Source organism: Pleuronectes platessa, chromosome 21, assembly GCF_947347685.1.
Source record: "Pleuronectes platessa chromosome 21, fPlePla1.1, whole genome shotgun sequence".
NCBI classification, from domain to species: Eukaryota; Metazoa; Chordata; class Actinopteri; order Pleuronectiformes; family Pleuronectidae; genus Pleuronectes; species Pleuronectes platessa.
Window position 1 is genome coordinate 4,518,263 of NC_070646.1, and position 13,048 is coordinate 4,531,310.

General features: G+C 44.1%; 1 protein-coding gene across 1 annotated transcript; it reads left to right on the forward strand.

Moving 5' to 3' along the window:
• Positions 1-1,036: 1,036 nt before the first annotated feature.
• On the forward strand, positions 1,037-10,773 carry LOC128426765 (G protein-activated inward rectifier potassium channel 1). The gene is made up of 3 exons (XM_053413801.1): positions 1,037-2,088; positions 8,349-8,565; positions 8,907-10,773. The coding sequence occupies exons 1-3, from the start codon at positions 1,420-1,422 to the stop codon at positions 9,572-9,574; spliced, it is 1,554 nt and encodes a 517-aa protein (XP_053269776.1). The 5' UTR covers positions 1,037-1,419; the 3' UTR covers positions 9,575-10,773.
• The last annotated feature ends 2,275 nt before the right edge of the window (positions 10,774-13,048 follow it).

Sequence of the window (13,048 nt, forward strand, 5' to 3'; positions counted from 1 at the left end):
AGCTTATATTTTTGGTGCATTTCATTTGTATCTGTTTAACATCACAGGCTGTTTGTGTGTGTGTGTGCGTCTGTGGATTCACAGTATTTCTCATTCAATTAAAAAACAGTTTGATCTGATAGTACAAAACATGTCTTTGTGCCTATTAATGTTACTACAGAGTGCAATTAGCACAGACAACCCGACAGGTATAACTCACCAGATACACGGGGCCTCTGAGCCTGGTCACAGCACAAGAGGTGCAGCCTCTGGTCGTATAATGCAACCAGCTGCAGGAGCCAACTTCTGCAAACTCCCTGTCGTATACGGGTCAAGTGTACTCTCTGCCTAATGACCTCATCTATCACTTTTGTAACTTTTAATAAGCTGACTAACACAATACAATACAACAGCTGTAACTGTTGTTCTCTATTACATACTCTTTTATTTTTCTCATCTCTTGTGCATGGACTTAGTCTGCTTGATTGTGCCTTTGTTTCATTTTCTGTTCCAACCAGGTTGACTATCTCATCCAGCCTGTTTAGGTTGCATTATTAAATTAATATTGTAGGAAGTCTGCACTTTCTATAATTATTTACTCTTTACAGGCATTTGTTTCTAATAGGGATCCTTAAATATACTAAACTAAAATAAACTGAACATCTTGTCACCAGTCATGTTTAGTTCCACTGCAGTACCACCAGGGGGAACTAAAAAGCCACCAATGAATACAAGTAGTTTTCTTAGAAGATTTGTAGTAATTTTTATGGTACACAGTTTTTCTCAAGATGGAAATAATAGAGTCACAGGAAACACATATCAAAGAAATATGAAAAATTATGAAATAAAAGATGGTTTTCTGTTGATATCACCGTCACACTGTTTTCTCGGATTGATGCTATCACCTGATTGGGTACATACAATAAAACTGTAGCCACACATCCGCCCCTGTGTAAAAGAGATGTCCCCCCCCCCCCCCCCCCCCCGTGCTGCAGTTCCACCACAGTCTTTAATTTGCAGTCACTCCCACCAGAGCATGTTTCCTTTGGCACAAGTGCGCACTGTAGCCTGGTGTCCACATCCAGCGGCTCATTGAGCAGCAGCACCTCAGTGGATCCACCAAGGACGCAGCCTTTTCCATGTGAATACAGCTTTTGTTTCACGCGTGCTTTCCACTGGGTTTTCTCTCTTTTGTTCCAGGCTGAGCGCAAAAGTTGGCGCCTGCGAGGAGCCGAGTGTGACTGAATCATGCCCATTGCGCAGAATCTGTGCTCACTCGCGGTGAATCTACGGGAGAGGAGCGCGTCTCCACCTCACGGGACGCAGGACGCGCGCTGAATGTTGCCGCATGGTGTCTGTGCAGGAGGGAACCAAAGTTGCGTAAAGAGCCCGATCCTGCACAAGTAGCGACCGCCTGTCACCAACAAGGGGATTGGAACCATGTCGGCCATACGGAGGAAATTTGGGGAGGACTACCAGGTGGTGAACACCAACCAGGGCATGACTTTCGCCTGCCAGGTGAAGAAGAAGAGGCAGCGGTTCGTGGAGAAGAACGGCCGCTGCAACGTCCAGCACGGTAACCTTGGCGGGGAGACCAGCCGGTACATCTCCGACCTCTTCACCACGCTGGTGGACCTCAAGTGGCGCTGGAACCTGCTCATCTTCATCCTCACCTACACGGTGGCGTGGCTCGTCATGGCTTCCATGTGGTGGGTGATCGCCTACATCCGCGGCGACCTGACCCACAGCGGCCACGAGGACTCCTACACGCCGTGCGTCGCCAACGTGTACAACTTTCCCTCCGCGTTCCTCTTCTTCATCGAGACGGAGGCGACCATCGGCTACGGCTACCGCTACATCACGGAGAAGTGTCCGGAGGGGATCATCCTCTTCCTCTTCCAGTCGCTGCTGGGCTCCATCGTGGACGCCTTCCTCATCGGCTGCATGTTCATCAAGATGTCGCAGCCGAAGAAGCGCGCGGAGACGCTGATGTTCAGCCAGAGGGCGGTGATCTCGCAGCGGGACGGGAAGTTGTGCCTCATGTTCCGAGTGGGGAACCTGCGGAACAGCCACATGGTGTCCGCGCAGATCAGGTGCAAACTCATCAAGGTAGGACACAGGTCATGTAGTCAGTGATTAGCGGAGGAGCGCAATGTCTCCAAAAGACGCACAGGACAAGTGGACGCACTTTGGCGCAGTGAGCATCCGACTCTGGCTCCAACTCCTGAAACGCCAGCGTCCCTGTCATCGTCTAATTAACAGTCATTTACTATGTCCTGAAAGTTCTCATTATGTTTTATGAGTGCTTTCCAGGTCGTGCATTGAATTTCCATTCATCTCCGGAATTGATTGCATTCCCTCAGGGTCCTATATGATTTGCACATGAGGTTATGGGTTTTAACGAGTGACCATCTACATTTACCCCCCTGCAGCAGATTAGTCTTTATTATTGTTGGATTTTTAAATGAACAGTGTCTCCGCTCCTCACCTCTTCATCTCTGAGGGTCATCTCAAACTGTCACTGGGCTGTGTATTTAAGTTCAGCCTCGACTGTAGATGAGATGAATGTGCTCCTTTGGGCCAGCAAAGACAAAAAATACCACAAAATCTGTGGCCCTGTAGAGCTCTATTAGACTAAAGCCTCTACACACGTTAATCCATCTCTTTTATTTCTGCACCAAACGTCTCTTATTCATGGAATCCAGCTCTCTCCAGTCCAAACACCGGTAAATGCATGAAGGACAGTGGTGCTGTGTTGTGACAGGGAGAGTTAGTCGTGCTTTTGTCCTCTCCGATGAAGTGGAGTGATGATCTCAAGCGACAGTTCCCTCCTTGAAGCTCAAGGGAGAGTCACCAGAAAGCTCCCAGTAAGTGAGTATACCACCGTTAGTGCAGCTCACACTGAACGCTCCATTTGCTGAATTTATCCACACAGCATCTTTCAAAGAATCCCCTTCTGTCCAGACTCTTACTTTTCTTTTGATTCGGGTAGAAACCTTAGAGAGAGCAGAATAAAAGACCCTCAACTGAGCGAATTAAAAGCGACTAAATACGTTTTTATTGTTAGTGTTCCATCTCGCTCTGGGATGATTTTCATTTCATTTCATCACCTTTTTATTTGCTTTTCAATTAATAGCCCCGAGAGGCAAAAAGGGAAAATGTGTTGAGCTAATTGCAAGGCACCGATGCAATATCATCCACTTCACACAGGATAATAGTTTCAATCAGGCATTGTAACACCCTCCTAGTTGTTTGGAACTTCTGCTGCGGTAATCCCATTAATTCAAGATGAATGAAAGCAGCTGGACGTCCACACATGGGCCTCGCTGTCACGTCTGACTGTCCGATTTCACGGATATTACCGTTTTCTATGACACATTCAGATCTACTATTTAAGAAGATTTTTCTATGATCATTTTATTTGTGCTCTGGGTTATACATCCCGGCTACTGTGAGCTGAAATTAGCCCCTGATGGGTTTCGATTGCCAAGATTCAAACAGACCGTGCTGCAACAAGTGCTGCTGCACCTTCATGGCTACACTGCATTATTCAGTCTTTAAATTAAAAACCATCGCGAGTGTAACACAATTAGAGCTCGACATACATTAGTTGTGTGAAGTGCTCCCACCCATCTGTTTTTCTTATTTTTCCGTGCGACAGTCCCCTGGCTCTCCTCCAGAGATCCGATGATTAGATTTAAGCGATGAACCTGATCTGGGGCTTCTGCCAGTAAATGATGATCCTTTAAATGATCGTTAAATTAGATTTTAAGCCACAGCTATCCACGTGTTGGTGGAAGGTCAGACATCCAGGACTCTCCTAATTGGCTGCTAAAGAGCATCGCGCTCAAATGCCATCAATCATCACACAGAGGACAGACGGTAAACAAGCAGAACTTTCATTTCACTTTTCTTTCACTCGGATCCAGCGCTGCTCCGGATGCTTGTGGCAGAACAGTATCTGGAAACCGAGGCGGAGACTTGTCATATTTGTCAGTCGCAGTGTCCAGGACGCCACTGCTGAGGAGGCACAGTGTCTTTGATGAATATTAGAGTGAGGTTGTAGAGCCCATAAACTATGCCACGGAGGCGTCACACTGCACTGTGTGGAAATGCAGCGTAAATTGACTATACAGCATCGCCCTGATACTGTACCTGCTCTCTGAAACAAAGCCGGGGCTTGTGTTCTGGTAACGCTCATTCCAAGGTCACTGTCACAAGGGTAGGCCCACAGCGCTGACTGAAGAAATGAAGCGTGCTGCAGTAAATCCTGTGTAAACGCTGCGTGGCTTGGTGTCTGCTATCAACTGTCAGGGATACCCGGGGGTGAGCATGGGTCGTAAATTCATATGGGGCCTGGATACTGTGGAGTTGCTCAGGTTCTTGATCAGAATTTAAAATAATTACATTCATAATGTGCATTTCTTATGAAGGAATGGCGCTGTAACTACATGGAATAGATGGTATGTTATGCTTTATGCAATTTGAATAATGATTTTATAGCAATTGTTTTTAGTTTGTTTTTTTCAATCATAGGAGACGGGGATAAAAGGCCATTGGCAGCTTGTTTCCATTGACTCGCATCATTAGGCAAATGGTAGATGTATTTATTTTTTATCAACCACTCAGACTATACAAGCCACGATCACCCATTCACATAGCGCTGCTACATTCAGCGGTTTTATGTTGCACAGCATTTCTCAGCCATCAGAGGCAATGTGGGGTTCAGTGTCTTGCCCAAGGACACTGAGGCAGGCAGAGTAGAGGAGCCTGGGATATAACCACTAAACTCCTTGTTAGTTGACGACCACCTGGCCTCCATGACCATTTTATGAAACCAACAAAACTCTTGCAATACAACTACCCTACTGTTAACCCCCCCCCCCCACACCCCCTATGTTGACACATGTATGTCTATTTACATCAATGTGTGCTGATTCAGCAAGGTCTCACATCTTATCCTCACGGTTACTTAATATGGAGACACTGCAACATTGTCATACACTGAATTGTATTTCTGAAGAAGCTGGGCTGCATTAATCCAAAATTGACCCAGAAGTGAATTGATTAAAAATGAGGTTTTGTTGTCAGCTCCCTCAAGTGTCCTCTTCAGCGTTCCTCCTCCACCGAGGGCAGCACACATCTCACACATAAGCAGAATTTTAATTTTCTTTTTTTTGTTGTACACAAAAAATGCACAATGGGAATGGCAGCTTTATTCTAAATGGAAACCTTTGTGCACCAGAGCTTGCACCTTCAGTTTTTCTTTTCAATAGATATTTTCAATCACGGCTTGTTCCTCTCAACTCCGAGGGCAAGTGATGGATAACGTTTTTTTTTAAATTTTAAATGTTATGATCCCACACACCCATAAGTACGGCTTCCTGGATCGCAAGAAAAGTCAATTATACTTGCTTGGAGGTATTTTGTTAAAACGAAAGTCATTTACTGTCAAACCTGATTGTGATGGACCCACTGGTCAAAGAACAGGGAGTACTTTCTTCAGATTTTACTTTAGTGCAGTCAGACTGCAGTTGTGTCAAAGGTCACTATACTGGAAGTGTTTTCTCCACCACGTTTGCATATTAACTTAAAAGATTAACCTTGGATTCCCATAAATATTAATGCACCTTTCATTAATAAACCAATAGAATGCAGTGGCACACTGACCCCTGCACCGCTGGCAGGATATGATTTTAGAATAGAGAGACATGTTTGCGTCTGGTTTGGCTGCAGCGTGCGGGGGGGAACCTTTGTGCTCACTAGAAAAGACGAGTTAAAGACTTGAGGGGGAGCAGCAGCAGCAATGTGGTTAAACTGATCTGAAACACAAAGACAGGGAGACGGAGTGACAGCTGGGCGGTTGCTCATCAGTGTCAACAGAAGCAGCAGGTTGGGCCACAGCGGGAGATAAGTGATACGGGCGAGTGGTAGTCGCCGACAGACAGGCAGGGATGCAGGCGTTTAGAAAGACTGGAAAGCAGACGTGTCATGGTGGCTCACCACATCTGCCGCCGTCTGATTCTGAAGGACGAACAGAGGAGAAGGAGAAGAGACAAAACGAGAGACGGAGGGATTGGCTGGAATGGTTTTCCGCCTCAGGATTGGGAATGGGAGCTGAAATGTGACATTTGTGATGCCATTATGTTTAATGTCCAGCTTGAAGTTCGAAGGCTCCAGCAGGACACACACACATGCACACACACACACACACACCATTGCATGTGTGTGACGTCCGCTGTCACTGTTTGTTTCTTTGCGTCTCCCTCACACGCACACACCTGCACACGCACGTGCACCCACACACACTGTGAACTGAGGAGGAAGTGGGTCACCAGGGACCGGGGCCCTGCTTTCACTCAACCTGAATCTCAGGTGGCTTGGTAAACTAAGCACTCTCCCCGACACCAGGTCCTCTTCCAAAAGCCATTAATCCCCCCCTCGTGGCCCTGAGTGTTTAGGGGCACAAGGAGAAGACACACAGGGCGTTCCACTCGTTAAAGCCGCTCAGTGTCAAGCAGCTTCCTTCCTTCTCTTTGCACAGGTTTCATTTTGTTGCAACACTATCAATGAAGCCGTGCATCTGGAAAACAAGCAGCTTTTACGTCTTCTTTATAACCTGAGAGGCTTAAAAGTGACTCTAGTTTCATTCCATTCTCATAGACTTGTAGGACAATGGCTGACAACAGGGACCAACTGCCCACATGCATCTTAATGACAATGTAAATTATTAAAACGATTGGGTGAGATAAATAAATTAATATATAGCCGTGAAAGGCTTTTAAAAAGGATTTGAGGTACTTATAGGAGCGGGGGGGTCAAGAAGCAGAGGTCACCTGTATCATGGAAAAATCCATTTTAAGAATATGTACTTATATATGTATTATATACTTAAAATATTAAAATAAGACAAAATACTGGATATCTGCTGTTTGTCGTAAGGAGAAATGCACTTGTTACAGCAGCGTATAGTCAAAACAATGTAGACAAGGGAACAAGCTAAAATAGAATAATAAAAGGCCATCACAATAAATTAAACTGGTATTATAATGTAAAAATACATTGCCTATATGCTTCTATTTGAAGGAGTACTATTCAGATAATCATAATACAGATCTTTCATCTGTACATTTTGAGTCATAACAATGAAAAACAAGTTATGCTAAGTTGTGGCTTTTTGCAGCCTTTGTCCTCTTCATTAAAATGTTATTTTTATTGGTGTTCTGTCCTTTTTAAAACGTTTATTTTTCTTTGCTTTTACAAAATTCCATCCTGCGACACAGGCTTTCTTGCCTTCAAATTCAAATGGGTCTCACCCGTCAGTGAAGCGGCGTCGTGAGTGACACTTCTCCCTCAAACTAGGCGCGCCGGGGATCTGTGGGCACAGACGTCTTCCCGTGAAATGTCACACCCGTCTGTCCTCGACGTCTCTGTGAATCCAAATGACAGCCTGTTTGCCATCTGTGTGGACCGAGCGGCTCCTCACTCACAGGGCCGGCGAGACTCGTCTGCACACAAGTTAACATGATGTGACGGGGAGAACTATTTGATTTGAATCATGGAGGGATATCAAAATGTTACCGGGACCAAAGGGATTTATAATTTATGCCTTCTGACTGTTTGGCTTTTCATTCACTTGTATTGGACTTTTTTTTATTGGTCTCTATCTTCTGGGTGAAACAAACACATGTTCCCTTGTAAATCATTCTTGACATATCGGCTGCAGTAAGAGGCTTTGGTGTGACAGGACAAGAGGTTTTATAAGCTCTAGATTTCCACTTTCCACTTCCTTGAGCTCAGGCGCTAATTCCATCTTTTAATTTAACAGCTACTTTATTTGATTAAGGTGGTTCTTTTCTCCGCTCGGCCTCTTTAGAGCGAGCGCCAGTCTCCTCCGTAATCTAATGATACTCGTTTCCGATGGGCAGGCTCCTACAGAGTTTTGTAAGTACTTTAATGTTCAGGAAGGTGTACTCAGTAAATGATTGCACAGAAGTGACGTAAATTATACATGTGGGGGGGGATGTCGGTCTCACAGTCTGTGCCACAGATTGTTTATAAAGATGGACGACACGTTTCTACCTACCACAATTCAGAATTTATGATTAAATATATATATAAATGTCGTTTCAGTCTTAATTTGTGAACCCTAAAAAAATAAAACTGTAAATTACAAAGATGTTGAATTATAAACAGCATTTCAGTGCTATAAACATTTCAGTGCTATAAATGAAATGGTATTTAGTTGCTAATAAGATTCTAATTATTTGCCTCTATAACCCCAGTGTGGAGGAAAGGATTTTGAGTAATATCCTGAGTTAATTGCTCATGACTCAATATGTAAATGTGTGTTGTGTTTGTGTTTCCAGTCCCGGCAGACCCCGGAGGGCGAGTTCCTGCCGTTGGACCAGTGTGAGCTGGACGTGGGCTTCGGGACGGGGGCGGACCAGCTCTTCCTGGTGTCGCCACTAACCATCTGCCACGAGATCAACACCAAGAGCCCGTTCTTCGATCTGTCGCAGCGCTCCCTCATGAACGAGCAGTTTGAGATTGTCGTCATCCTCGAAGGCATCGTGGAAACCACTGGTTAGCGCTAATTAAAATATCTCTCCATATATATCAGCCTGTGGCATCGATCATTTTTCAGTTATTTCAAATAAGTAACATAAAATATTTAATGTCATTGTGTTTAAATATTAAAGAGCACAAGCTCTTCTCCCTGTTTGCAATTTTCCCTTCACATTTCTGCCTCTCTTATCCCTGAGAGGCATTTAATACTTTAATATCTGCTCCCTGTCTGGCTGTCAGACCCTTTTCATTTAATAGCCCTCCCTCTACAGTTGTGTTCATAATCTCTCCTTTTTTGTCATTTTCTTGTCTGTATTTCAAACGTCCCTTAACTCTGATGTCTTTTCTCTTCATCATAGGAATGACATGCCAGGCGAGGACATCTTTCACGGAGGATGAGGTCTTGTGGGGTCATCGCTTCCTTCCTGTCATGTCGCTAGAGGAGGGCTTCTTCCGAGTCGACTACTCCCAGTTCCACAACACCTTCGAGGTTCCTACACCCCCCTATAGTGTCAAAGAGCAGGAGGAGAAGTCGTCCGTGACGTCCCCCAACTCTCTGTCCGTCGCGCCCAACCCCTCCTCTCCTCCGCCGGGTAACGGTGCCCGGGGGGGCCGCAGGGAAAGGCTCCTGTCAGCTGACTATGCGGACCACGCAGAGGACCAAGCCATGAGGCTGCCCAGCAAACTGCAGCGCATGAGCTCCACCAAGGAGGAGACCTTCTGGAGGGGCATGAAGACAGGGGCAGCCTTGCCAGGGGGGAAGGCCGCCAGCATGGGAGACCTGCCGCTTAGTATTCAGAGGCTGCGGTCCAGCTCCATCCCGGTCACAAGGCAAGCACAGCTGGAGGAGCAGGTTCAGCTGCTGTCCTTGGACGGGAACGCAGAGGAGGTCGAGCTGGAGAAGCACAGACTGCCAGCAGCCATTAGCACCATCAGTGCTCCAACACCAGTCCAGATCTCCATGCTCGGGGGTCGGCCGGAGGACAACCTGCCCGCCAAACTGCGCAGAATGAACGTTGACCGCTAACACCTGTGGACTTCCTTTAAGACTTCAAGGACATTTTGAAATCGAAATCAGGCTCGACGGGCATTGTATATATAAAGACTATTGTGATATGATTATTTAATTTTTTCCTGCAAACTTGGTCCGGTATTTTAGGTTTAAAGAAGTTGTCCATTTCCCCAAACAGGAGGACGACACCAATAAGCCATCAGTCCGTTCAGACTGTGAGTCATTTTTGATAGATCACCATCTGTGCCCCCTACTGACTCTCAACACTTCTGCTCATGCGCTTGTTTCTTTCATTTCTGTTCACCGGGGTTTGCATTGAATATTTTCTTATTATCTCAAACAACAACTTTTTAAATAATCAAGCACCAGAGTGGCAGTCGTGAATCACGGGGATTGTCCACTAGCTTAACCACAGGGCCTGTCAAGCTTTGGATTTCTCCCTAAGCAGAGCACATAGGACTGTAGCCTGAGTTCTTTTAACTTTTTGTAGAACCAAAACCCCACAAGCGCTAAAAGTGGAGACGTTGAGATAGATGGTGTTGAGTTTGCCAAATACTTCTCGCAAACTTAAAATTGAAAACATAATGTGTGAAAAAACAAACTTAGCACGTTAGCCAAGCAGCCACATGAGCTGAAAAGAGAACAAACATACAGAAGGATCCCTGATGTTTCATGAACCAACTCCACACTGCAACACTAGAACAAAGACATGTTACCCTTTTTACCCTTAATACCCTTATTTCCAGGGAACTCATGAGGAAGCTAAAGTTAGCCTCATTACAGTACTATTAGCTAACGTATGAAATCGAAGGTTACCGGCTATAAATTAGAAACGCTGTCGTCTACCTCCGTCTGAAGTCAACAAACCATTGTTTCTTAAAAATTACTGCGAATTTGAATTTTGTAAGCTGCGTTCAGTATGTGCCAATCAATCAACCTGGAAAAGGTACAAAAATCTAAGATCTCCGACACACAATTCAGGTTGATGCGCCATACTTATTTATCACTTGTACTGTATATTTGTTTATTTGGATGCACATTTGACTCGTGTGTTTATTACTGTACAATTTTAACTATTTTCAATCTTTGGACGACAGACTTTCTTTCATCATGAACTGAGTAATTAAAAAGGAAAACAAATACTTGGGAATGCAGGGACGCTGACATCAGGGGACACATGTCTTATTATTGCCAATATAAAGGTAGAGTTTAAACTTCATAATTGCAACTGATATTAAATTCTCTGAAAACACGTGTGTGTGGGTACAGATTTTTTTTTTTACATTATACACCACGTTTTCTGCTAATTGTGTAATTGCTGCCTGTGTTAAACATTTAACACCCAGAGGTATCGCAGCCAACGTTCTGCATCAGGAATCCCTGCGTCTCCTCCTGCGTCTCCTCCTGCGTCTCCTCCTGCGTCTCCTCCTGCGTCTCCTCCTGCGTCTCCTCCTGCGTCTCCTCCTGCTTCTCCTCCTGTGTCTCCTCCTGGGAGGGTTAAACCAACATTCATCTATTATTAAAACCTTTAATGTGATTGTGAATAGAGAAGCACATTTTAAGAAGGTATAGAGTAAAAGAACAGTACAAAATATATATGTATTAATTTATAAATGTATTTATTCCTTCCTCTGCTCACTTGAAATCCAACTTTCTCCTCCAAGCCAATAATTTGAGTTGCACTGAAGAGATGGATTGAGATGGAAAATATCTAGATATTACGAATCTGAGAATGAATATGAGAACAGCAGAAATTAGATTATATTACTAGTTGACAGTACATAATGATCTGGCTCTTGCTTCGGATAAAATTAACTCACAAATGACGGGAAGAAGAATAAATCACAGGCCACTTTTCATGCAGATGTTATCCTGTAAAATGATGGATTCAACTGCAAAGGTAAATCAGGTTTGTTTGTTCCGATCATCTGTCATTAGACGGTGCTTTGAAAATGGTTTAGTCTGATTATCACGTGATTGACGCTTCCTTGGTCAAATGGAGGTCACTAGATCAAAAATAAAAATGAGGAAAAACACCCAACGCTTGTGAGCCTGTAAAACCTTGATACGACAAATGACCAACCAAACCAAAAAGTGCTTTCAACTGAAACCTACATATTTAGATCAAAGATGGAGGAGTTATTTTGCCGATAATACTTAAACTTAAGTAGCATTTGGAAGGTTATTGCTGATAGAATTTTTTTAGTGCGTCATTGGTTCTTTTACTTTGTACTAAATACAATTTCCAATACAAATTGTAAGGAAAATGAACTTGAAGATTGAATGTCATTCGGTTGATATAACATTTTTGAATTGATGCAGCAGGTAGGAAGGTTTTTAGCTAGAATGTATTGTATTATATTTTCTAAGTTTTGTGAACAAAATCATAATCTGCAAAATAACTGACTACTGAAGACGCTGTCCAATCAGGTACGAAGGGCAAAATGTGAATTTAAGTACTAGCACCTCAAGTACTCAAGTAAATGTGTGTAATTTCTTTCCACTACTGCACAGAGAACAAATCCAAGGCTTAATTTTTCTAGTTTATTCACCCTGTAGATGCAAATTATCATTTCATACTGAAAATGTTGCTTCCAAGCAAAGAACACAAGCAGCTGAATCCCATTAAATCCCGATATATCTAAATTATAACATGGAGATCAGATAGTCCAGCAGCCAGAGTGATATTGTTGAACTCTTATTTTTTATCCAGTTTAAACCGCCTCAATGAAAAGTTCTGACTGTTTGAAACTCTGAGTAAGCGGAGGCAGCTGTGGGTGCGGAGCGTGACTCCGTGTATCTGCGTGTTTATCCGTGTGCACAGGGAAACACAGCGAGACGCTCTCAGGAAGGAGCTGAGCGATCACATCACACATCCACATTAACCAGATGCTCATCCATAGTCAATGAGAAGAACAATTGTTGCTGCTCTGAAGCACGGTGCCATTAACTCTGTGAGATGGACCAGCCCGTGTGATGAGAAACCATCGAGGACGTGGAGATTGAGCGCTGCTGAATGCTGACCTGTTGACTCCAATGCAGTCATTTACAGAAACGGCCAGCTGTGAATAAATCTGTATCTATGAGACAATATCAGTGAAAAGAGTTTCTTTCACAGATGAAGAGACCATCAAGCTGCTGAACAAGTTGGAGTGGGAGTTTTCCTCCCTCGCTGCACAATGGGCATTTTCTCTTCTTCGAAAAGTCAAGCATGAGCAAAATCAGGCACATAAATACCAGATGTAGGACTGGTACCACAAATCTGTTATGGGTTAAAACGTCGAAGAGAAGATCTTCCACCACCAGGTGATATTTTATTAAACAGAGAGTGTTCAAATGTTCCTGAGAGAACAAACCAGACTTGTAAATTTCCTTTTGAGAGCATCATTCTCCAGGACGTCAGCCCTCTGGCTCCCACAGGCTCGCTCTGGGCAGCCGAGGTAAATAGTGTTTCCTCTACAGAATCTCAATTGCCTCGCTTTCCTTTTT

What these genes read in the sequence shown, in the direction of transcription:
- LOC128426765 (XM_053413801.1), top strand. Translation starts at nt 1,420, where the DNA reads ATGTCGGCCATACGGAGGAAATTTGGGGAGGACTACCAGGTGGTGAAC. An exon ending in TCAGGTGCAAACTCATCAAG is followed by an intron (nt 2,089 to 8,348) that starts GTAGGACACAGG and finishes TTGTGTTTCCAG; the next exon opens with TCCCGGCAGACCCCGGAGGG. An exon ending in AGGCATCGTGGAAACCACTG is followed by an intron (nt 8,566 to 8,906) that starts GTTAGCGCTAAT and finishes TCTTCATCATAG; the next exon opens with GAATGACATGCCAGGCGAGG.